Raw genomic sequence first — 26,474 nt, forward strand, 5'->3', positions numbered from 1 at the left:
GAAACAGGCATGCACACAGGGAGAACACCATCTAAACATGAAGACAGAGATTGGGATGATGCATCTACCAGACAAGGAACATCAAAGATTGCTGGAAAATGACCAGAAACTAGGAGACAGGAATGCAATGGATTCTCCCTCACAAGGAACTAACCCTACTGAAATCTTGATCTCAGACTTCTACCTTCCAGAACTGTGAGACAATACATTTCCGTCATTTAAGCCACCCACTTTGTGGTACTTTGTTATGACATCTCTAGTGAACCAATACAATCAACAGGTCTCCAGTCTCTCAGACTAGAAAACACAGACTCATTCCTGGCTTTTTCCTTTTCTTAATCATCTGTATCCAATCTGGCACTAAAGACTTAGGTATATTCCTCGAAAATGACTCCTAGCATCTTTAATCTCATTCAATCCATTGCCTCCTTTTCTTCTACCATTTTTGTCTCAGTTCCTCTTGCCTTCACTCCGGTCCCACCCTTCAGCATTTTACATCTCACTTCCTGTAAAAGTATCTGGTTAGACTCTCTTAATTGAAGATTATCTTTTAAAATGTATAATTCATGTTGCTTTCACCATATTAGCGCCACAGACAAGATGTGCTTATAGTGGCATATTGCTTACTATGCGAAATCTAAGGTTGGCATACATAGCCCTCCATAATTTGGACCCATCTACTCTACTCAGTCTTTTGTCCCCTATATACATCATGCTTATTTCCCACTTTGAGCCCCGACCCTTTTACTCCCTCCCTTCCCCCCACCATCAAGATGCTTTCTCATCTTCCTATCATCTAAACCTGTTCATCTTTCAAGGCCCTGATCAATTTTTCACTGACTGTGACAACTCTGGCCCACACCTGATATCTCTTGCCCTGCTGCATTCTAATCAGTACCTTCCATGTTAGCAGCAAGTGGTATTTCTAAAATTTTGTGTGGATTTACACATATTTATATCTCTATCTCCATCAGCTTATAGGACATAGTGCTTGTTAATTAATTGGCCAAACTCTTGAAGTGGAAATAATGGAAAATAAAAGGTGGGGAAGGAAGAAGGAGATTAGATTAATATTAAGGGAACAGAAAACTTTGGCCAGAACAATGAAGGAGAATTAGTCTAAGTCCATGTTTTCCAAATGTGCTTCCTGGACCACCAGCATCGAAATCATTTAGGATGGCTGATAAAATGCAGATTCCTCAACCCTATTACAGACCTATTGGATCAGATTCTGCAGCTTAGACATCTGAATTTGTAAAGGTAACCCAAATGATTCTTCAGTATACCAAGTCTGAGAACCACTAGTCTAAGTAAACAGAGCAGAAGATGGGTGCTGAAAGGGAAGAGCTTTTCTTATGTTTACTGGGTACAGTACTTTCCATCATGGCTAACAAGATAATGAAATAATTTTACACTATCATGATTTGCTTTGATGTGATTGTCCCTCTTCAATAGATTGCTTTGTGTACATCAGTCCTTTCTTCCATGGCAAGAGTATTTAAAGTACTGCATCACAAATATGGGCTGGCTAATATAGAGTCTCTCAAATAACAGAAATTTTGTGGCACTCCAAGGAAAGATAACTGAGACTTCTAGGCTGGTTTTACTTTCTTCGGGAAGTAAAATCTAACCAGAAACATGCCATAGGTTCCTACAATTCAAGTTTGGTAGCATGGACAGAGGAAAAAAAAAAAAAATAACAACAACTCTGAGATCTCGTTGCTTAAGCTTTTAATTGGAACCAAATGATAGCTAAAACATGTAGCCACTTTAGATAAAAACTGAAGACCTTTTCACTGGCTCACAATGAGCGGGATTTCTGCAGTTGAGTACTACAGAAGTGAGATAACAGAATTAGATACAATCGAGGGGAAGAAAAATGCACAAAAGTCCTTGAATTAAAATGAATTGAAACCTTCTGGGAGAAAAGCTATTTGGTAAGCTCCATTAAGTCTATTGTAGATAGCTTTATTTGACAAAGCAGCATCCTGGCATGTGGAACAGGAAAGAAAATAGCTATAAGATGATCTGTCAGGGAGTTTCCAGTCTCTAAACGAATAAGATTCTGTGCAGTAGCCAATACAGCTTTTAACTCAAAAGAGATACAGAAGCAAAATGCAATTATATAACTCTAGTAAGTGCATTCAATCTGAGTCTCCCATATTCCCCTCTCCTCCTCCAATAACTCCACAAACTCAGCAATTTATCAAGTGGATGCTTAAACTTACGGCAGCATTTATTTCATGGTAACACTGACTAAATACTGTGTACAATACTGTAGATACTGAGGTGTAAACAATCATACAAGTGAAAGATTAATCAGCTATAAAACATCCTAGCTAAGCACTTAAATAATTTGAATAGTTCAATTCTTATTCAACTCTGTGTTTATTTTGACTATAAGTTTACAGTATTTATTTGCAGTAATTAATTGACTATCCTGAAAATGCTAGCTAACCACTGATTACAAAGGGTTTATTCAATATAGATAGCAGTTTGTATGTTTAGGGTTCAAACATATGGCAAAAATAGAAAAAATTCAGATGTAATAGCTAATAAATATCTTTTTCAAAGTGTGACTTGATGTTTTTCTTTCCTTCAGAGTTTCTGTTCGAGTAAAAATTCTAAGACCACTCAAGTGGCTATAGAGCTGCTGACTTCACTATACAAGCACTGGAACCAGGAAATTCAGATTTGAATTACAATCTCTCTCTCTCTCTTTTACACACACACACACGCACACACATGTACACACACACAGCAGGAACAGTATACAACTATATCTCCAATCTCTAGTATAGTGCTTAGCATGTAATAGTTATTAAATAAATGAACTCATTTAACCATCACAAAATCCCTGTTAGATGTTTTTTTGTTTGTTTGTTTTGAGGCAGAGTTTTGGTCTTGTTGCCCAGGCTGGAGTGCAATGGTGCGACCTCTGCTCACTGCAATGTCTGCCTCCCAGGTTCAAGGGATTCTTCTGCCTCAGCCTCCCGAGTAGCTGGGATAACAGGCATGCACTACCACACCCAGCTAATTTTTTGTATTTTTAGTAGCGATGGGGTTTCGCCATTTTGGTCAGGCTGGTCTCGACCTCCTGACCTCAGGTGATCCCCACCCACCTCGGCCTCCCAAAGTGCTGAGATTACAGGCGTGAGCCACAGCGCCTGGCTGTTAAATGGTTTTTATAATGTACTCCTTACAAGTGTGGAAGCTGAGGCTCAGTGGGGAAGAAGTCCCTCCTAGGTCAAGAAGGACAGAGTTCGGACTAGAACTCAGGTGTTTCAACTTTAGGTCCAGTGGCTTTTCCACTGTACCTTCCTGTAATCTGACTCCTAAGATTGTCTGGAATGGTTTGCCTAAAAAGAGTAGTCTTCTGGCTATTTTATTATCTGCAATGGTAATTCTCCCATCCAAGATAGTTTATTATGAAATTGAAGGGGAGGGTATTATCTGTTGTTCAAAAAGTTTGCCCTATGGGTCCCACTAAGGACCTGTAACACGGCCTCTGTCTCACAGTGAGGTTCTGACTATACTAGGTTACAGCTGCTTAAATGCCCAGCACTTTTTGGAAAAGAAAGTCCACTTTTAATTAGGCACTTCAATGCAAGGTATGGATAAGTGAAAACCACAGAAAATCCTGTAGCCACAGAGCTGATAATCAGCCAGTATGTACACATATGGCCTTGCCACTTATTTCTAGCTGGTATCCAGGCTGATAGGCTGATGGCCATACCTTACTGGGTATTAAAAGTTTGAAAATATCATGTCTGCAAGTACATGTTTATTAAATAAAGAAAACAGAATTATCTTTACCTGATTCCTCAGTTTCTTTTGTTTCTGTCGTTTCTTCTATTTCATCATCAGACATTTCCATTTCTTCTTCTCGCCTGATTCCCATTAATTCATCATTATGAATGTTGCGAATTTCCTAAGGTTAAAAAGTATGCTTTTTAGGTGGGAATTCCTTGAAAATGTTGAGGAAATGAATGGAGTTAAGGATAAGATAAAGCAGCATTTTTTTTGACATATTAGGAAAAAAATCCTCCAAATACTCTTAAGGCAAAGAGGCATATTGAAAGTAAAACAGTCTCAGACAAAGCAGACTTGGTTATACTCTGTCTTGCATTAGGCTTTCTTTCCAGACCCAGAGCTCCAGGAGTCTATGATTCTTATATTCCTATCATATTAGACAGTATTTTTGGCCATGAAAGACATTTTACCTCTTACATGGATTTGTGGACTTTCCCTTAAGGGTTCTGCCATTTTCACCTCCCCATGCTGGACCCTTTAATTTTGCTGCTTGCCATTCTCTTCTCTGTCTTTTTATAGTTTTACTCAACATAACTCTTAATTGAGTTTTTGTAGTTTTAGAAGTTACAGCAAAGATGAGCTTTCAGGAGTAATATTCTACCAGACCAACCTTCCCATGGATAATAACTATAATCTTTGGACAAAACACAAAACAAAACCCATTAACTACTTGATGACATTGGAGAGTGAACAAAAGCAGACATATTCTGAAGAGAAGCTGACACTTGGAAGAAAGGAATAGCATAGGGTGAGTCTCTCAGTTTTTAAAGGGCAATTTAGTCTGAGGGTAGACCAGAGTTAGCACCTCATAAGATGGCTAAATTTCTAATAGAAAGCCCATAGTCTTTATGGCCTAAAGAACTCAAGGAGAGTTCAGGGCAGTTACAGCCACTGGAAAGTAAGAAGGGAATCCCAGAAAGGAGACAATAGAGGCAGGGGGAAAGAACTTTAAATTCTGTATATAAGATCTGCTCAAATGTCTGCATGAGACCCAAGCCAAGAAAGCACAAGGAAGATTCCCAACAGCACAGCTAAGGCTAAAAGAACTGAAATGACAACTGAGCTGGCCATCCAAGAGATAGAATTCCCAGCTTGAATCCAACTAAGTAAATTGACCATTACAACAAACGAAAACAAAGTCAACATTCTTTGAAAGAACATAGCATAATCCAGAGTCTTCACAACATAATATCTGTAATATCTAGGATAAAGCCCAAAATTACTTGACATAGAAAAACTAGGAAGATATGGCCCATTTCCGAAAGAAAGGACAATTAACAGAGACCAACACTGAAATCACCTAGATGTGGTAATTTAACAGACAAGAAACTAAAGCAGCTATTAATATAACTGTGCTCATGATGTAAAGAAAATATGTTTATAATGAATGAAAAGATAGAAAATCTCAGCAGAGGAATAGAAACATTTAAAAGGAGCCAAGAGTTCTTTTGTCTGAAAATAAAAAGAACCAAGGATTCTTTTGCCTGGAAATAAAAAGAACCAAGGATTCTTTAAAAAAATCTCTATTCCTCTGCTGAGATTTCCTATCTTTTCATTCATTATGAGCATATTTCTTTTACATCACTGAGAATCGTTATAATAGCTGCTTTATAATCTCGTCTGATAACTACCATATCTGGGTGATTCTACAGCTAGAAAATGATACCTGAAATAAAAATAACCAGACGAGCCTAAAAGTAGAATAGAGATGACAGAATAATGAGAGAACTTAAAGAGAGAGCAAAACAAATGTATCCAATCTGAAGAACACAGAGAAAGATAAATATTTTTAAAAAACAGAGCCTTGGGACCTTGTGAAATTACAAAGATCTAAGATACATGTAAATAAAATTGCAGGAAAAGAGGAGAAAGAAAATAATTTTAAAAGATTTGAAGAAATAAGGGTTGGCAATTTCTGAAATTTGATGAAAGACATTAATCTACATATTCAAAGAGCTCAGTGAACCCCAAGCACGATATGTGTGAAAAAAGTACATCATATTAAAACAGCAGAAAGCTAAAGATAAAGATAAACTCTGGAAAGCAGCCAGAGAAAAGCAATATATTATACAGAGGGGAACAACAATTTGAATACTTTGACTTCCTTCAGAAACAATTTAAGGCCAGAAGTCAGTGAAATAATATATTTAAAGTTCATGAAGAAATACAAATATCCATTTATTCAGAATTCTGTATTCAGAGGCAAATTCTCTCAAGAATAAAGCTGAGGTATATTTTCAGACAAAATTAAATGCAAGAATTCATCACCAATAGACTTGCGCTATAGAAATATGCTATAGAAAATGCTGAAGAAAGTTCTTCAGGCTGAAGGGAAGTGCTAATGGATATAAACACAGACCTTCAGGAAGGCATGAAGAACACTGAAAATGATTAAGATCCCATGATAAAAGTCACTTTAAAAAGGTAAGCACAACAACTGTGCATTTTGAAGCAGCTTGCAATCATTTAGAGGCCAATTAATGCCTGTCAGAGGCTCCTCAGCACTGAACTGAGAATTCCTTGCTTGGATTAGCCTGTACTGGGCTGTACACAGGAAATATCCGAAGTTGTCTGTGAAAATTGCCTCCATTTAGGGGAATTATATGTGTTTCAAATGGATTTTTAAATAATTTATGGTGTAGTCATTATCCCAACCAACATCCTCCTTTTTATTCATTTTATCAGGAAAAATAATGATTTCTATCTCAAGTTAAGTTTTCACTAAAAATAAATAAAAGACTCTTTTTTAAAAAAGTGAGCTATTTAGTATCATCACTGATAGTTAAGAATAGAAAAAGAAGATGCTAACATAGACTCTCCCATGTGCTTCAGGGGCATTACTTAAAATAGAAAAAAATAATGACTTGCTTGAGAAAAATGAACTTTAAAGGGCTGTGTCAAGAGAGAGACTTGCTATGTCTTATTCAAACTTATTACACAGAGAACAATAAAGGAATTTCTCATTTCTGAGAATTCATTCTATCTCAGGAGTCTGATTTTCAGTTATCATCAAAGAGCTGTTACTGGAAAGGTGATTATAATGAAGTTTGACATTGGCAAATTCGAATATTGTACAACTTACTGCATTAGGAAAAGTCATGGCTTTCTAGTTGCCTAACAAAAATGTAGACTATTGGAGAGTATAAGCAGAGACCAACTCTCAATTCACAAACATGTCACATAACCCTGAGAAAGTTATTGTGTTTCTCAGAAGAGTAAAATATGTTCCTTCTAGGGAAATGTCCCAGGGCAGGAATATCTGAGAGCTAAGACATGTCCTCTAGCTTTTCAGCATCCACAAAACATCTTTCTTCTTCCAGCTGGGCAAAAAAGTGTAATCTCTTCTTAGAAACATAAAAAGTTAAAAAAAATGTGATACAGCTTATCTAGTCTTTCACATCTTCAAAAATCCCTGGAAATATAACAGACCTATGAACAAATTTTACCTAAATGTTTCAAAGTACTTCAGGAATAAGAATCACCAGTTGCTTTAACTGATAATAAAGTAAGGGTAAGAAAAACTAAGGGGTATGTTTCCCTAAGTGGTTCAGTCAGGCAGGCAAACTGGCAGAGCTCAGAGCCCCCTACCCACTAGACAATCCTTTCTAGCTACAAAGAAACTCAGGCTCATATTATTCTTCTTCTATAAATACCCAATACTATATCACACGAATGAGATAAAAGGTAAAGAGAGCAGCAGAGGTTATGGAGTACTATACTAAAGTAAGCTTATGGGGAACATTTAGTAAGTGACAGTACTCCTAAAAATAAGGAGTGAGGTTTTAATGCTTTGAAAATCTTTCCCTTAAAGCACTTGATGTCTGAGCTACTTGTCTTCTATATTCTCCGGTTGGATCAGAAAAGCTCTACTTTGGGAAGGAAACCCTAACAAATACCTTCAGAGTGAAGGGCTGAAAGGTGACATGAACCCCAGGAAGGCATTCTACCTAGTTTGGACATAGGTGCAGGCAGGGGAAAAACTCTGAGCCACTGAAGAGCAGACAGCAAAGGAAATAGCTGTCTCCCAGATTTGCCCCATTTTCCATCCTGGCATTTTGAATCCAGTGCTGAAACCAAAAGAATGGTGATGGCATGTGGAAACATTTTTCAGCAATTTGCATTTGTAAATCTCTACCTGAAACTGACTGGGTCACATCACTGGTAGACTACAACAAAAAAGGTAAGATAGCCCTCCTAAAGTTTTTATACCATTCTCCTGCCCACAGTAGATCTGTGATATTTTTCATTTCAACAATGAACTGTTAGTGATTTCTGGAAACACATTATAATGACTGAGTCTGATCTAATGATAACTTTTTCTGAAGCTTAGAAATTCACACACTACTCTATAATGGGGAACAATGTACTTTCATATAGAATAAAACTGAAATCGGAGACAGGAAAATACATGAAAAGAACCACTTCTGTGCCAGCTGACATTTTTGATTTATCATAAAGTAAGCAAATCATAAATTGTTATACATTAATTATCTAACTATAGTTTCACAAAAATGTATGTGGATTTAAATTAATCTTATTCATGTTTTATGATAGGAACATGATTACCAGACAAATCAGTTTCTTAATAAATGTGTAACAAAATTCTACTTAGCCAGAGTTTCTTTTTTTTTTTTTTTTAACAGGGTCTTGCTCTGTTGCCCAGGCTGGAGTGCAGTGGTGTGATCATGGCTCACTACAGCCTCGACCTACTGGGCTCAAGCTATCTTCCCACCTCAGCCTCCCAAGTAGCTGGGAACACAGGTGTGGGCCACCACACCTGGCTAATTTTTGTATTTTTGGTAGAGATGGGGTTTTACCATGTTGCCCAAGCTGGTCTCGAACTCCTGAACTCAAGCAATCTGCCTGTGTCAGCCTCCCAAAGTACTGAGATTACAGGCATGAGCCACCATGCCCAGCCTAAGACTTTCAACATTAAGAGGAAAATTGGTGGAGAAGAGATCAGACAAGGGAATGGAAAGCAGAGGATAGGGAGATAGCTTCTACACTTATGTAGAAATTTGATTATGAGATATCATTTAATATAATGAAGCAAAGTACAAACTCAGGTTCTTAATTAATGTCTATTATATGATACATAGTGGAAATACAAATTAGGCTTATCCAAATTGTGTTAGTATGTTTTTTGATGGCTGAAGGCCAACAGCTGGTGTTAGTACAGATAGGTCCTAAACCAAGGGTATGCAGATTATTTGAATATCTATCTGCAAACAGTTCTTCAGAGTTTGGAATGGTAGGCCTGTAATTCTATAAAGAAAGTTATTTTAGCAATCACAGTATTTCATTTTACAAGAATACTAGTAATCACCAAGTCCCTTTTCCTCTAGCCCCATGGTGTAAAACCGCATCTGAGGGAGGATATAAGAGGATATCTCCTAGGGCTTATTGTTATGGCTCTAGTTTTTACACATTATCAAAGCTTTAGCTTTGAATCTAGGCCAGCTAGAGAGAAACACATAGGTTTTAAGTGATTCTGTAGAAAAAGAGTTCCCACAACACACAGAACTGCCAGTAAAGTCACTATAGACACCAACTTTTAGTAAGGGGAGGGACTTCATTCAGCCTTCTCCTAATACCGTTTTCAGTTGTATTAGCAGGGACCTCACACACATATAAATCAGGAACGTAAAGCAATGAAAAAGACTCATTAGCAAACTAGTTTGCTTGACATATGCTACCAAAGTCAGTGTCTAAGCTCCCCAAAGGCGGAAACTTTTTCTTCATACTCCACATCCTTTCTCTCAGCAGAGTAAGACCGTGTTGGCTGCTGGTAGAAGGATGACAATGAGACAAGGAACAGGCACTTTGTGACATGAGGAGGTCATTGGTTGACTTGTTCTCAGATGCAACTGGTAAAAAGGTTGAACGTCAGAAACTCACTTTGATGAAACCCTTGGCTTATGAGTTCTATGTAGCTTGGATGCCTAGGTCAAAAATAAGGCAGCCTAGTTGATTAAGTTTTTGAGATGTTCTGATTTTCAAGGGGTGCTAAGAGGCAGCCACAATTTAAGAGGACGGTTTATTTATTTCTCACAGGATACCTCCTTTCAGTCCTCACAGTTGCCTGCTATCAAGTAAAAGTTTGCAGAGGTAAAAAAAAAAAACAAGGACAAAAATAAAAACAAAAACAATGACTTAAAGAGGCACCAATATAAAATGAAAGAGATCTTTTAGGTTTAGGGAATGCAATACCAGAGAAAGGTTATGAGCTATGTCCCACTTTCAGCTGGTGTAGTACTGAACAAGATTTGAGATATTCAAGGTGGACCTTAATTTAATTCAATCAAACAAGCGGGAAGGATTTTTTGGGGTTTCTACAGTCTACAAGGCACAGCATTAAACATGTAGCTCCTGGAAAGTCATGCTGGTCATGTACTTTATCATCACCACTCTGCCAAGGAAGTTTTGTTACAATATTGGGCAATAGGGTGCAAATATCTCAGTTCTCTATAGGTCCTAAGGAGTGTCCAGCTCACTGGTACAGCTATCTCTACTGTGAGTCTAATTAAACTCAAGTATACATCCGCTAGATAAGTAGGCTTGAAATATTAATGGCAAAAACTGCAATTACTTTTGTATCAACCTAATAACTACACAGACCCTTGATGAATATGATTGATGGATAATATTTTATGGCCACATAGTTTGCAAAAGTGTTGTGATGGCCAGGCATGGTGGCTCACGCCTATAATCCTAGCACTTTGGGAGGCCGAGGTGGGCGGATTGCCTGAGCTCGGGAGTTCAAGACCAGCCTGGGCAACATGGTGAAAACCCATCTCTACTAAAATACAAAAAATTAGCCAGGCATGGCGGCGTGTGCCTGTAGTCCCAGCTACTTGGGAGGCTGAGGCAGGAGAATCACTTGAACCCAGGAGGCGGAAGTTGCAGTGAGCTGAGATCGCGCCACTGCACTCCAGCCTGGGCGACAGAGCAAGACTCCGTCTCCAAAAAAAAAAAAAAAAAAAAAAAAAAGTATTGTGACCTAGGCAAATCAGCATTCCAACCAGAGGCTCCCTTCCTCCTGCAAAAAGGCAATGTACTGTCACGGCTTTCCTTAAAGGGTGGGGCCATTCAGCCAACTTCTTCTAACCCAAAGAGGAGTTAGAAGTGTACGTGTATCAAAGGGAAGGTAGAAACTTAATGCCTATTCTGCTTTTCTACAATCATAAGACCTACTGAGCATTTTTCTCTCGACTTTTATTCTTCTGAACTGAAGACTGGATATTTTAAATTTAGCGTGTGAAACTCCCCTCCTCCTCTTGATCACTTTCATTACCCTTCTAACTCCCTGAGGGCAAAGATCATTTCATTCTATGTTGCCTATCATAGTGCTTGAGATGGAGAAAGTGATCAGTAAACATCTGAATCACAAAGTTGAATTTTGTTTGTTGAAGGTGAACAACATGAGGCAGCCCTAGGATTCTAAAACCATTTTGTGCTACAGTAAGATAATAGTTTCCTTTTCTCCCCTAATTCTTTAAAAAACAAGTAAAGATGCTATTGGCTATTTGTGACTCTACCAACCCATTGGATGGCTGTCTTCAGGGATTTCTTTCTAGTGACTCCCAGATCCCTTTGCCGTGCCAGAATTGATGGCTCAGATACTATCAGTTTATAAACAGGATTTGGCTTATTTTCTCCTAAATGCTTTTCATGGTTTTCAAATTGTTCTCACACAAACATATCTCATGTATTCTCGTGAAGGACAGAGAGAAATTACTATCCTTATTTTATAGGTTAAGAAACAAAGATCCACAAAGGTTAAATAACTAGCTCAAGACCACAAAGCATTTTGTACCAGAGCTCACAGTGAGGAGAATAATTTCTAGTCCATTTGCTAGCTTTGTAATTTTGTGTAAATCACTTAACATTTTTACGTTTCAGTTTTCCTGCAGGTAAAATATGAAATCTATACCTACTCACTATCACTTATGAAGCTGTTAATAAAAACTGAAGTAATACTATTTCTATTTTTCAAACTTTTTACACATTTCCTAACTCATCTCATCCTATAAGACTGGTTTCATTATTGTCTCGAATTTACAGGTGAAGAAATAGAGACTGAGAAAGGCTGAATAACTTGCTCAGTCACACAGCACTAACATGTCAGAGCTGAGATTTGAATTCATGTCTGGCTCTGAGTTCAATACTTTTTTCACTTCACCATGTCTACTGTGAGGCTCACACAGGTGAGATAACCAATGTGAAAGCACTTTATAAATGCAAATATCTTGTAAATGCTATTTAAAAGTTAAGGAATATGACAATTTACATGGATAGATATAATGGGACTGCTACCAGGCTGGCAAAGAGGACCAGAAATGTAGTTGAAAAGTTGCTGCATATATAAATTGAAAATATTGGGACTTGGTAAGGAAGTTGCCCATAGGAATAGGAGGACTTGAGGCATATGTAACAGGATTTTCAATGGCAGATCAGTGAAATCTCCCATCTCAGTTTTTAATCTTTGATGCAGAAGAGCAACCTAATCACATCACATTTATTCTAGTGTTATGCTAAAAATGTCACTTGAGTATAAGCAGAGAGGTGTGTGCCAACCTTAACCTAAGATCAGAGTCCTGTTACCTTTAAAGCTTCCACCTATAAAGATGACTAAATGAATTTGATAAAAGAAGCTCAGAAATTTCAAAGATCCAGTATAACACCAGGCGGCTTCCGTCCTTCACTGTCAAGACACTCTAAAAAATGTAAGACAGCCCTAATATTACTAACACTAGAAGCGCAGGTCAGTAATTATTGTTGTACCCAAGACTAGCTCGCTAAGAGAAGTAAACTTATAATTATCCCAGCTACATTTTCACTACTAAGGTTTCCATCCAGCAGAATGCATTCACCACAGCACAAGCACATTTATTACCCTTTTGACAGCAGGTGGTCTGGACACAGTGACAGGCTATAGAACATATCTTAGTGTTTCATTAGGGCCTTATTGTGACCATGGGAGCTTGGCACTATTTAATTCTGGCTAAACTCCAGATCAATAACTTGTTAACGAAAGAAACTGTCCCCCTGAGGGGCTACCAGAATAAAAAGTTACCAACCTCAGCTTGTTTGCACCACACGCTGATGTTCTTCCGCTGGGCTTTTGTGAAGTGGTCCCATGCCTTCTGCTTGGAGGCGGAATGGTACACAGCCACTATCTGCTCAACTGCAGCATCAAATCAGCAGTTGGATCAGGCCAGGGTATCATCCAGGGATGGAAAAAGAGAGGAGAAAAGAAATGAAATAAAAGAGAAGCATCAGGCTTGTTGTATCTTGTTGTTATGACACTATACTAAGCTGTGGTTGTGCTTGGAAAAGGCTACATGTGTTGGGGTACTTTGATTTTAAAGGAGACGCAAAGGAAAAGACATCAACATACAGAAAGACAAAAGGGAACACCAGAGGTTTGGGGTAAAATGGTAACAACTAGAGTTTTAATACAGGCATTGTGAATTCATGGAGCCAGGAGAGGAAGAGTCATAGCAAATGCACTTTTATTTAGTACTTGTCTTTAGTTTAGTACTAGTGACTCCACACAGCATGAAAGAAAATGGCAAACTGTACCAGAAACTCTCTACCCCTGGCTCCTTTCATAGCCCTCTGACACACACTTGGATGCCTTGCTTCAACAGAATTCATGCTTTTACTCTTCTGAGGTATGTTTAACAAGAAGCATCAAATCAAAACATAAGATGGATTGAATCTTTTTTAAGTCTACCAAGATAGACTCGTTGACTGGAAAAATATAAGTTTTAGGGAAGGATGCTGTGTAAGTGCGGTCCTGGAGAGTATTTTTCAAGGTCTCTTAAAATGTCAAACAGGGAAATGTGTGCAGATGTTCTGGGGCTTTATCCTAATCACAGTTCAAGAGAGGGGAAGCTTAGACATGACTCCTTTGGGAAAAGAAAAGCAGGACAAGAGCCCCTGTCTGGTTGGGTGTTCACAGTAAGAAAATCCAGAGGTATTATTTTTTTTTTCTTTACATCCCTGTTTGCACCCTGTCTTCTAATGACTTAAGGATTTATAGTCCCATGATGCGTGCTGCTTTCTCTTTTTAAAAATTTATCCTAAAGTCCTGAAGACATGTGCTTTTGCCTCCTGGATTTTATGCCCATATATACTTTCAAAATACAAGTGGCAAATGGAACAACTCCCCCTTAATCACAATTATGTATGAGTCAAGTACAGGGAAGTCAAGTTTGGAAAGAGTGGACCATAATTGTTTAAAAGCAAAATCATAAAATTATACCCTTATTCTTAAGGTGAATATACTTTCTTACTGAAAAAATAAGAGTGTATAATTTTATAATGTGGTAAACAAAAAAGTACTTGATAATTTATCTGATCTGGCTCATTTCAGAGACCTTAGATAGGTTTGGAGCGGAATTTCTTTTTAAAAATGGCCATTTTGGTAGCTTCTCACCTTGTCCCAGTGTCTATGACATCCAGCAAAGGTAGCAGAAGAAAGTAAACTAAATAAAAAATGTAGAAGTAGCAAATTTGATTTTTATCCAATCACCTTGGGAAATATAATTACATTGATCATTGAAATGGAGTTTCTAGAAGGCATATTACATGATGATAATTATACAAATCTGAAGAAAAGCAGCTTTAAAATGCTGATGCTACATCGTAACTTTAGCAATAAAATACCCAGCCCTCTATTGAGGCCCAGGGCTGTAGAAGTATAGGATGTGGCCTAAGGATCAGTGTTTCTAAGGAGTTGAAGTAGATACACCAGAGAAAATGAAGCTAGCAGGTGCGCACATGTCTCCTGTGAAATTGGAGCTTGGGCATTTGACAATATAAGGAGAGCACAAGGCAGTGAAAAAGGGAGCCTTGAGCCTTAACTCAGGATGGCTCTGGAGGCCTGAGCTCCCATAGAGAGCAAGTGACTAAGTGAAGTGACTTATTCTCATTCCAGCAGAACTCTAAGTTCCACTCACATTGAATGAGAATTCCAGAAAGGGCCTGCTTGAACTTCTCCTTTGCTTCTTCCATATCTTTCTCATGGGCAGCTTTCTCGTTCACCAGGCGGCGGACATGGCTGTTGGCCGACTGGATCATGGAGTAGAAGTTATTGGCGCTACGACGGTTGACCTCTCCTCGCTCTATCCAGGTAAGCAAGGTCTGTACAGCTTCTGAGAATTTGGAATCATCTGAAAAAAAAATATTTTTATAACCAACAAAGGTAACCAAATTTTGATCTATTTTCCCAACATGCTGGCAAAGAGGGCATCATGATTTTTGGCAGTGATGGGTAAATGAATTGCTGAGGATGAGGAGCCACACATACACACATGTGCACACACAGGCAGTAGGCAGGCAGACAAACAGGAAGAATGGAAGGATCAATGTAGTCAGACTGGTTGTGGTCTGTGATGAATTTTCAGAAAGAGTAATGTTTCCTTGAAAAAAGTTTTCTGTACTGATATATAGCTTTCATGTATTGCAAATTTCTTACCCTCTCTGATTGTGTGTGTGTGTGTGTGTGTGTGTGTGTGTGTGTGAGAGAGAGAGAGAGAGAGAGAGAGAAGGGGGAAAGGGGGCAGAGGGGAGAGAGAGAGACAGAAAAAACCATGAATTAGTGAGGGAACTTCAGAATTCTACAGTCCTGTGTTTTAATGAGGAAAAGCAAACTTGAATCCTGAGTTTAACTTGAATTTAACAGTAACTTTACCATGGATCCATGGAATTACAGTGTTGGGAGGAGCCTCAGGGAAGAGTTAAGTAGGTCATTCTTTAGATACAAACGTGCACATCTTCGACCTTTTATAGTATCACTCCTGTGTTCAATCCACAGCCCCAGGCCTTCCACTCAGTCCCAGTCACAATCTATTTTGATGCAATTTATTTTATTTCTATATTTCTCCACATCCTTTTTTCTCTTGCATGAAGAACCTCCATGTAGATTTCTGCAGCTAGTTAGGAGTTATTCTGTGATTAGTTAAGATAGTAGCACAGCTCTTCCAAAGCTTCTGGTTCAGCTCCCCAAGATAGCCACTTATGCCTTCTGTTCTTAAAGGCTCCAGAGAGGGAGAGTACATTTGGATCTATTGAAGCCCAATTCAAGGGCTTCACATCCTTCTCTGGCTAGAAACCCTTATGTTAAATGGAAATTTCCTTCACTGCAGTTTGAACTTCTTGCCTCTTGCCCCTTTTTCAGTGCAGACATATAACAAGCAGTCAGCCTCCCCTTTATAGCAGCTTTTCACTTTATTACTTAGATATAGACTTTATGTTGATGCTCAGTTTTTGCTTCTCTTGAGGGTCACACACCCATTAAATTCATTTTTTTAAACTTAAACTGATTTGTTTGGTGTTGTGTGACTAGGCAAGTCTTGGACCTGGCGTCTTACCAATGCTTTCAGCCTTTCCAGTTTTTCAAAATGTACCATTATTTCTGTGCCTCTATTCTGGACTCTAGGTTTTCTGCTTTTCCCTTAAAGAAAGTCAAAACCAATTTCTTACATGTGTGAATCCCTTAGGCTATGTGGTACAAACATGTCTGGTGAAGGAGACCTATTTGGAAAGTAGGATTAGCAGTATCTTGATGAGTTGAGAACACAAGAAGCAGGGAAAATTCATACCATTAGAGCTGGATTGGTGTTACCAATAAGATCAATGGGACACCAGCATTCATCCAATAAAATCATCTATACTCAGAAAATGAGAAAGACTGGATTTGAGCTACTAAGACAGGAGACCAGGCAGAGCAATTAATGTTAAATTAACAAAATGGCTGAGAGTCAAACAAGGGGAACAAGAATCAAAACTAATGGGAAAGCAGTCTGATTAAGCAATGTCTACACGTTTCCACAGTCACTGTTTTAAATAAACTGGCCTTTTAAAGTGATTTAAAAGTCTTTACGTTTTAGTTGGTGGTGGCTAAGTCTTTGAGTCATCTAAGAAGAATGTACAGCATGACTACTTTCTGGACCTCCATTTTCTCATCTTTAAAACAAGAATTTTACCAGAGTTTTTCAGGATCACATCAAATCCTATCATCCTGATTCACTCATTTGACTTGGAATTATAACCTAACTTGTATCCACTATAAAAGAGGGCGCTTACAGGTCCCAAGTCATAGATCATGCCTAAAAGTCTCTGACGTGGAAAGTGAGGAAAACTTGTTTATTTCTAGTCACCTGATGTCTGAAGAGAAAAATGCCATCCCTTGAGACAATGAAGGAGCAGAGACACAGGTAGTAGGGATAAATTTCCTGGTTCTTGAGTTACTAGGTACACCTCTCTATCTGCAAGGCTCCAACACAAGAAATGCTTAGAATCCATTAGTAGGAAACTCAAAGTGTAACTGTCAACAATGCAATTATATTTATGACACTTCTCTAAAGAAAAGAGTTCTTTTAATCATGAAGCTTGAGTGCCTTTGATACCTTTTAATTTTTCAGCAACAATGCTGCATTCATGATCTGAATAGTGGACCACTGGGGGTGGAGATGGTGGACGCAATCTTTCTTCTTCCATTCTTCTACGATGGCGCTCCTCTCTGGCTAGCATACGCTGTTTACACTCCCACTCATACAGGTCATCTCGAGCCTGTGCGAAATCAACGTGGAGTCTGCCTGTGTCCTTCTTGTCAGTACTAGAGCCCAGGCGAATGCGGTAACCTAAGTCCACAGGAGGGTGAAAGGGAGAGGAGAGAGGGAGAGAGGGAGAGAAGGAGAGAAGGAGAGGGAGAGAGAGACAGAGACAGAGACAGAGAGAGAGAGAGACATGAAAGACTATACATACTTTTCCAAGTTCAGTGTTTCAGATGTCACTGCAGCAGTTCCAAGTGACCACACAACTCCAAATTCTCTCCCCATGCTTAGCAAGTAAATCATCAAAAGATTTAGATTATCTCTGATAATAGCTCACATTCTATGGGTTGGGTTAGTCTTGTTCTTAAGAGTTCCATTCCTCCATCTAATACCCTACCTCTGGCTGAGGTTGGCTCCGTGGGTAATAGTATCAAGCATGATCCTTATATGGCACCAAGGGCTGGGAAGAATGGAAAAGGTGGCCTCAAACGAACTTGTCTTTAAATAAATTCAAGAGTGTCCATTATACTATCACAAAGATTTTGGTAAAACTTAAATGCATTAACTTGGTATTTTAATCCCTAAAATTGCTTCCTAGAAGCATTTGTCAACTGTGAGCCATTTTTTTTTCTAAAAAAAAAAAATGATGGGGAGTGATGTGTGACCCAGGTGACATATAATTTGGGATCCTTAAAAAAAAAGATGTAGTGTGATTATAATATAGTAGTATAGGACTGGGATTCAGAAAACCTGATTCAACTCCATACCTCCTCTTTCTGTGCCAGCTATACTTACCCAAGTCATGTATCTTAAAAAAAGTGGGGAAAAAACTAAGTACTTTTTAAGTTTCAAGAGCTCAGCTAGATACTTCCATAGGAATTTATCTCATTTCATTCTCAGCACAAGCTTGCAGGGTAGAAGGGTAGAACATTATACCAAACAGAAAACTGAGCATCAAAAGAGGTTAGGGAGGTTAAGTGGCTTGCCCTGGGTCAGACAATTAGCAAACAGTAGAGCTGGCTGTGCTTTCCTCTATTCTAACCTGCCTCTCAAGAATAATACCCAACATAGACTTTTGCTTCTGGCTAAGATAGAGTAACGGGTTAGATTTGTCCTCCTACCTTAAACAACTAAAAATATGGATAAAATATATGAAATAATGCTTTTTAAAGACACTGTACATAAGACAATGAAGACAGGGATCACTGAGAGACAAGAACCAAATGAAGTGATCCCTATGATTGCCCCAGTTTATTTCCTAATAAGAAAGTTTCCTAATAAGAGAGTTTTTGGGCCTCAGCACAGGGAAGGGAACTCAGACAGGGCATGATGGTGTTCCCAAGTTGAGGAGACTGAACTGGGAGTCTAGGAAGACTATGGAAATAGAGTTCATAAGGCAGAGTACCAGAAAGAAGAAAGCTGCACAGAGAAAGAGCTTCAGAGATATGCAGAGGGTCCTCCACTATTATTTAGCTGAGTACTAATGTCTATATGTGTGGGAAACTACCTGAGCATTAGAGGTAACAATCCCTGAAAAGCTCCCACAGGGTTGGGAATAGCTCCTTTTCCTACCAGCCAGAGCAGAAAAACTCACACTTCTGGTACTGGGTGATCAGAAGGGTTCTGCCTTAATAGTGGAGAAAAATTAGCCCTAAACTCCTCTGGTCTTGCTGAACAAAGCTTAAGAAGCAAGACCTAAAAGGACCAAAATTTTCCCAAGTTACTTAACTGCATTTAGAACAAAACTCAAGACTATTTATAGAAATAAAAATATGTCACCAAATAAGGTAAACTTTAATAAAAAAATTACTTGGTATGCAACGATGCAGGAAAATATGACCCATAATAAAGATTTTAAAAATCAGCCAATCCAAACAGACCCAGAAGTGATGCAGATAATTTAATTAGTAGATAAGGATACAAAAACAATGATGAAAATTTGATTTCACATGCTCAAGAAGCTAGAGAAAAGACTGGTCATACTAAGGAGAAACATGAAAGATATAAAAAGAGCCACAATCAAACATCTACAGGCTTAAGCTACAATGTCTAAGTTGAAAAAAACATCAACAGACAGGACTGATGGCAAATTAGATGCTGCATAAGAAAAAAATTAATGAAACTGGGGGCTCCCAGCACCTGAGCCTTCTGCCTGCACCCACCTGAGAATTCTAATGGTGACTGGGGACCAGCCTGCCCTCCCTATCGCAGCCACCACCTGAACCCTGGGGGCCTGAGAATAAGCCTGCTGGCCCGGTCCTGGTGGAGTCCCTCCAGGCCCCCCACACACCATCCAGTGGGCCACTTAGAGGCCTGGGAATTGAAGGACTGCTTAGCTCAGTCCATCACTGCTGGCGCCTGACCACTTGGCCTGAGGCCTGAGGTTGGGCCCAAGCAGCCGGCACCCCCACAGTTGTCTCCCACTCTCACATGCTGAAAGGCAGAGTCCCTCCCCGTCTTTACACAAAGCTGTGTCAAAGAATAGGTGAGCCACAAAGCTGTCTGTACTGGGCTGAGGGAAGAGCTTCCTCCCCAAAGTCACTCCTTTTAGCTACATGGTAGCCTGGAGATAGATGGCCAGTGTGTAAACTGAGTCAGGAGCCCCAGGAGAGGGTTGTGACAGAGAAACATTGTGATCCTGCCTGTCTAAGAAGTGGAGCTGATGTGGCCCCCTCATCCCCTGAAGAGACCTCGGCACATTTCTCCAAGAGTTCCCCTAGCCACTCCTGTCAGGGGTGCTGCCTGTGCTCATCATTGGGTTATTCGTGGGTGAGCTTGTTTGTCCAGCTCCACCCAGCTTTGTCCTCCATCCACTCTCCCTGGGCTGAATAGGGAACCTGGAATTTCACAGACCAGCCCATCATCTGAAAGAACAGAGAGCACCTCACAGTAAGAAAACATCCAGTACATACCGATCTGCTTCTGCCACAGGTGGCTCTTACCTGTAGGCGCCACCTACTCACCAGGAGGTTAAACTGCACAGCACAATAGGACACCTGCTGACAGAAGTGCACAGGGCTAAAGAAGCAAAGCTAAAGGACCCTACCCAACATACGCTACAGTCACACCTTCGGAGTCGGGGGAAGTCCCATCCAAATGAAATTAGATTCAAAAATAAGAAGTGACAGCTTCCCCACATGAAAAGGAACCAGTGTAAGAACTCGGGGTGTTGCAACACCCCGAAAAGATCACACTAGCTGTCTAGCAATGGATCCTAATGAAAATGAAAATTCTGAAATGACAGATAAAGAATTCAAAATATGGATTGTAAGGAAGCTCAATGAGATCCAAGAGAAAGTTGAAAACTAACACAAAGCAACCAGAAAAACAATGCAGGATATGAAAGAAGAGATAGAGATCTTAAAAAAAAACAAACAGAACTTAGGGAAATTAAAAATTCACTGAAGGAGTTAGAAAATACAGTTGGAAGCTTTAATAACAGGCTATACCAAGCAGAAGAAAGAATTTCAGAGCTTGAACACTGGTCTTTTGAACTGACCCTGTCAGACAAAAATAATAAAAAAGGAATTTAAAACAATGAATAAAGCCTTTGAGAAATTTGGGATTCTGTAAAGCAACCACACCTATGAGTAATAGGCATTCCTGAGTGAGAAGAATAAAAGTAAAAACTTTGAAAAACATATTTGAGGGAATAATCCAGGAAAATTTGCCTGGTCTTGCAAGGGATGTAGACACCCAGGTACAAGAAGCTCAGAGAACACCTGGAAGATATTTTGCAAGAAGAATATCATCAGGGCATATAGGCATCAGATTATCCAATGTGAAGGAAAAAATTCTGAAAGCAGCAAAAGAGAAGCATTTCTTTTCTCCTGTCTCACTGGATTATATGAAGATTGGGCTTTTGGATGTGTGAATTTAGTAATACTTTAAAATGTAAATGCAGGCCATTATCCTAAGTGAAATAACTCAGAAACAGAAAATCAAATACCATGTGTTCTCACTTATAAGTGGGAGCTAAACAATGGGTACACATAAAGATAGATAATAGACACTGGGGACTCCAAAAGTGAAGAGTGTGGGAGGGGAATGAGGGTTGAAAATTAACTATTGGATATAATAATCACTATTTGGGTGATGGGTATACTAGAAGCCCAAAGCTCAGTATTACACAATATACTCATGTAACAAACTTGCACAGGTGCCCCCGTATCTATAATGAAAAAAATGAATGAAATTGAAGACCTAGCAATAGAAACTATCTGTAATAAAATACAGAAAGAAAAAAGACTGAAAAAAAAAAAAAAAGAACAGAATAGCAGTGAGCTGCGAGACAACTTCAAGGGGCCTAATATATGCCTAATTGGAGCACCAAAAGACAGGGGAAGAGAACAGAAAAAAATTAAATAAGGGGAGAAAATTTTTCACATTTGATCCAAACTCACAGATCCAAAAAGTTCAATGAACCCCAAGCACGAGAAACAAGAAGAAAATTACATCAAAGCATATCATAATTGAATTGCTCAAAACCAGCAATAAATATCTTTTTTTATTATTATTATCATACTTTAAGTTTTAGGGTACATGTGCACAATGTGCAGGTTAGTTACATATGTATACATGTGCCATGCTGGTGTGCTGCACCCACTAACTCGTCATCTAGCATTAGGTATATCTCCTAATGCTATCCCTCCCCCCTCCCCCCACCCCACCACAGTCCCCAGAGTGTGATGTTCCCCTTCCTGTGTCCATGTGTTCTCATTGTTCAATTCCCACCTATGAGTGAGAACATGCGGTGTTTGGTTTTTTGTCCTTGCAATAGTTTACTGAGAATGATGATTTCCAATTTCATCCATGTCCCTACAAAGGACATGAACTCATCATTTTTTATGGCTGCATAGTATTCCATGGTGTATATGTGCCACATTTTCTTAATCCAGTCTATCATTGTTGAACATTTGGGTTGGTTCCAAGTCTTTGCTATTGTGAATAGTGCCGCAATAAACATACGTGTGCATATGTCTTTATAGCAGCATGATTTATAGTCCTTTGGGTATATACCCAGTAATGGGATGGCTGGGTCAAATGGTATTTCTAGTTCTAGATCCCTAAGGAATCACCACACTGACTTCCACATGGTTGAACTAGTTTACAGTCCCACCAACAGTGTAAAAGTGTTCCTATTTCTCCACATCCTCTCCAGCACCTGTTGTTTCCTGACTTTTTAATGATTGCCATTCTAACTGGTGTGAGATGGTATCTCATTGTGGTTTTGATTTAAATATCTCAAAAGCATCCATGGACAAAAGACACATTATGTACAGAGAAACACAGATAAAGATAACATCACATTTCTTGTTGGATACAATGCAAGCAAGAAAATGGTGGAACAACATCTGAGAGAGGACAAACATCTTTCAAAAAGAAAGGTGAAACACTTTTTCAAATCAATGTTGAAAGAATTCATCAGGAACAGACCTGCTCTACAAAAAATGTTAAAGGAAATTCAAGCATAGGGAAAATGACACCAAGTGGAAATATGGATCTATAGAAAGGAAGGAAGAGCATACACAATGTGTGATTCCATTTATGTAAAGTTCTAGAAAATCCACACTAATCTGATAGAGAACAGATAAATGGTTGCCTGAAGGGAGAGTGGTGAGGGGTAGAAGGACAGGATTGCAAAAGGGGTGTAAAGGAAGCTTTTGGGGATAACAGACATATTCATTATTTTCATTGTTGGTGACGGTTTCATACCTGAATACATATATAGAATATTATATAATTGTATTTTTGAAATATGTTAAGATCATTGTATGTCAATTATTATACCTCATTAAAATTAAATTATTATAGCTAATTAAAGCTGTTACAAAGAATAATATTACCCAGTAATGCCAAAACTGTCATACATTCTTTTTAGAAAAAGGAAGAATGAATACATTTCATAAGCAAGCCTTTCTAGGGCTCTTTACAGTTTATAATACACTTGCACATCCATTCATCTTATTTGATCATCTGAGCCATCAGAAAAATGGGGCTACCAATGATTACCTTGCCTATTCTCCCAGAACTGTGGAGAGGATCAAATGAGAGGATGAGATGAAAGCTCTACATAAACCTCATTAAAGATGCTACAATGCTATGGGGTGGGTGCACTGTGCACAGTGCCAGCTCCCAAAGGTGCTCCAATTCCATCAGAAAAAAAATGATGATCTCCACATTTTCTAGCCCCCTTTTGTAAGGGATTTTTTTTTTTTTGTTTCTTTTAACTGCTTTCTTTTACAAAATGAGATAACAGCTACCCCATTCAGGAGATTGCTAGCACTTGGGCACTTTCAGGGGGACAGATTCAAATTTAAAGGGCAAAATTTAGTTGTTTTCATATCACTGATGGAAATCCCCTTTCTTTTGGCAGCCCTAAGAATGTTTCTAGGAGGTGGCTGTTAACAGAGAGCTGATTTTGGTGATGTTTAGATGGATGCTTCCTGAACAGTATATTGTCTTTTAAGTACACCTACGCAGGGTTTTTTGAGACCTTTATGTTCTTATTAAAATAGTCTCGTGGAATGCTCTGTTATTATTAAGTGCTGCCGAATTTTTGGTAATTAGATTCTATAGCACTTACCAAATGTAAAAAGAGTATTCTCCATCTACACCTCCTCCTTTCCTTCCCCATGTTACCAGCCTACTTTTTCAAACCTTTGTTACCTTTTCCCTGGCCTATTACAACAGGCTTCTAACTGACCTCCTCTCCTCTTTTCACATCTCTCCTCTAATACAGTTTTATATAGAGCTGTCAAATTAATCTTGCAGAAACAATTATCTTCCTTGTTCAAAAATTTCTTCAATTCCCTATTACCTGAGGAGTAAAGACCCAACTGTTAAGCCTTTCGGAGTGTGCTAATAACTGATATTTTGCCTCCTGCTCTCATGTCTACTTAGTAAACAAACCACTACTCACTGTTTCCTGAATGTTTGCCAAAGCTTACCACCTTTGTACTTTTGCTCATGCTGTTTTCATGCCCCATTGTCCACAAGCAAATGTTTTCCCTTTGTCAAAGACTTGGTCCAAAAGCTACCTTTCTTGATGCCCCCAGTTAGGAGTCAGAAATATTCTCGTTCACCCTCTCCTACCTTCCTCCCTCACTTCCTCCTCCATGGCACTTATAACTTTTAATCTCTTATTAGCAGTGTGTGTATCATATCAGTGTATTGAGTAATGCCTGCCACTAAATACATTTTTCTTTAATAAATAAGTGTATGACTACATACTAACCCTAAATTCATTAAGGGGAAGAACTAGGTTTTACTCATTTTCTACTCTGCATAGCATCTAGCACAAGAGTTTACAGAAAAAAGATGTTCAATAAGTACCTGTTATACCAATGAAGATGCTGTCATCATGAAATGTCTAGCACTTAGACTCAATTCTTCCAAACCATTACTGTTAGGCAAAGAAGTAGTTCAATGTGGCAGTATTAAGAGCTGGGGCCTTTAAGAGGTGACTGGGTCATGAAGTCTCTGTCCTCATAAATGGATTAATCCATTCACAGATTAATGGATTAATGGGTTGTCATGAGAGTAGGACTAGTGGCTTTATAAGAAGAGGAAGAAAGACCTGAGCTAACTCTCCAGAGAGCAAGAAGGCCCTTACCAGATGTGCCCCCTAGACCTTAGACTTCCAGCCTCCATAACTATAAAAAATAAATTCCTTTTCTTTATAAATTACCCAGTTTTGCCAGGCATGATGTCTCACACCTGTAATCCCAGCACTTCGGGAAGCCGAGGTGGGTGGATCACCTGAGGTCAGGAGTTCGAGACCAGCCTGGCCAACAAGGTGAAATCCCATCTCTACTAAAAATACAAAAATTAGCCGGGCGTGGTGGCAGGTGCCTGTAATCCCACCTACTCGGGAGGCTGAGGCAGGAGAATTGCTTGAACCCAGGAGGCGGAGGTTGCGGTGAGCCGAAATCACATCATTGCACTCCAGCCTGGGCGACAAGAGCAAGACTCCATCTTAAAAAAAAAAAAAATTACCCAGTTTCAGATATTCTGTTATAAGCAACAGAAAATGGACCAAGACACACCCTAAATCTGAATTTTTACTATAAACAGGAGATTTTATGCAAAGTAGTTCTTACTATCTCCACTCCAACCACTGTACTATACAGGCCACCATCACTTCTGGGTTAGACTAATATTACAGCTGGTTAACTTAGTTCCCAGTCACCACTCCTGCTCATACCTCTCAGCCCATCTTCTGCTCAGAAGTAACATTTGTAAAATGTAAATCAGATCATGTCACTGAATTCCTTAAAATCCTCCAGTGGCTTCCAGAATAAAACTCATTGTCATAGTTGCCTGCCTTTCAGATTTCATTTCCCTCCACTCCCTCTCTCATTTTCTATGCTCCAGTCATACCAACTTTCTATCCTCTGCTTGAACATACCAAGTCCATTTTCATCTCACGGACTTTGGCTTGGTGTTCCTTATTTTGGAACGCTCTTCCCCAAGATGTTTACATGGCAATCTCTCTTCACATTATTCAAGTCTCAGTTCAAATGTCAGAGAAGACTTCCTTTCCTAACAACTCTGGGTACCTTAACCTTTTTTATCTTCCTCGGAGCACTTAGCACTGAAAGTAACTTATTTATTTGTTTTCATATATATTATATTTTGCCATTTCCAGAATGTAAAATCCTTGATGGCAGGAAGTCTATCTGCCTCACCCTTTGCTGTATCCCCAGCAACCTAGCATTCTGCCTAGCAGTCAATAAATATTTGACAAATAACTGACTTCCATAACTATTTATGAGTATCTACTTTTGTGCCAGGTTATGTGCTAGATGCTGGGGATTCAATGTTAAATAAGACACAGTCCCTGCCCTTAAGGATTTCACGTTGTGGTGGGGGAGATGGATGTGGAAAGAGACAGTTCTAGCATGGTACAGTAGGTGTCATGTTGGGAGGAAGCACCAGGTGCTGTGAAAGCCCTGAGGAAGGAGTGCCTAAAGCAGTGCTGGGCAGAGTGGGGAGACAGGTCAGAGATAGCTTTCCAGAGGAGGGTGTGCTTGAGCTGGAGCTTTAGGGGGTGTGTGTGGTGGGCAGGGTGACTCTAGTCAGAGGAAAAGGCAT

At 39.1% G+C, this 26,474-nt stretch overlaps 1 protein-coding gene across 8 annotated transcripts in view; it reads right to left on the reverse strand.

Annotated features, from left to right (window-relative positions):
• The window catches only part of ENOX2 (ecto-NOX disulfide-thiol exchanger 2), a 277,973-nt gene that overhangs the window by 28,903 nt on the left and 222,596 nt on the right, over positions 1-26,474 (reverse strand). For all 8 annotated transcript variants that reach the window (XM_008972365.5, XM_034949451.3, XM_063601711.1 and 5 more), the window contains 4 exons: positions 17,232-17,465; positions 14,781-14,993; positions 12,894-13,000; positions 3,817-3,931 (listed from right to left, as the gene is read on the reverse strand). In XM_008972365.5, the coding sequence (XP_008970613.1) occupies positions 3,817-3,931; positions 12,894-13,000; positions 14,781-14,993; positions 17,232-17,465 (669 nt within the window). The remainder of the gene's footprint in view (positions 1-3,816; positions 3,932-12,893; positions 13,001-14,780; positions 14,994-17,231; positions 17,466-26,474) is intronic.

Source organism: Pan paniscus, chromosome X (assembly GCF_029289425.2).
Source record: "Pan paniscus chromosome X, NHGRI_mPanPan1-v2.0_pri, whole genome shotgun sequence".
NCBI classification, from domain to species: Eukaryota; Metazoa; Chordata; class Mammalia; order Primates; family Hominidae; genus Pan; species Pan paniscus.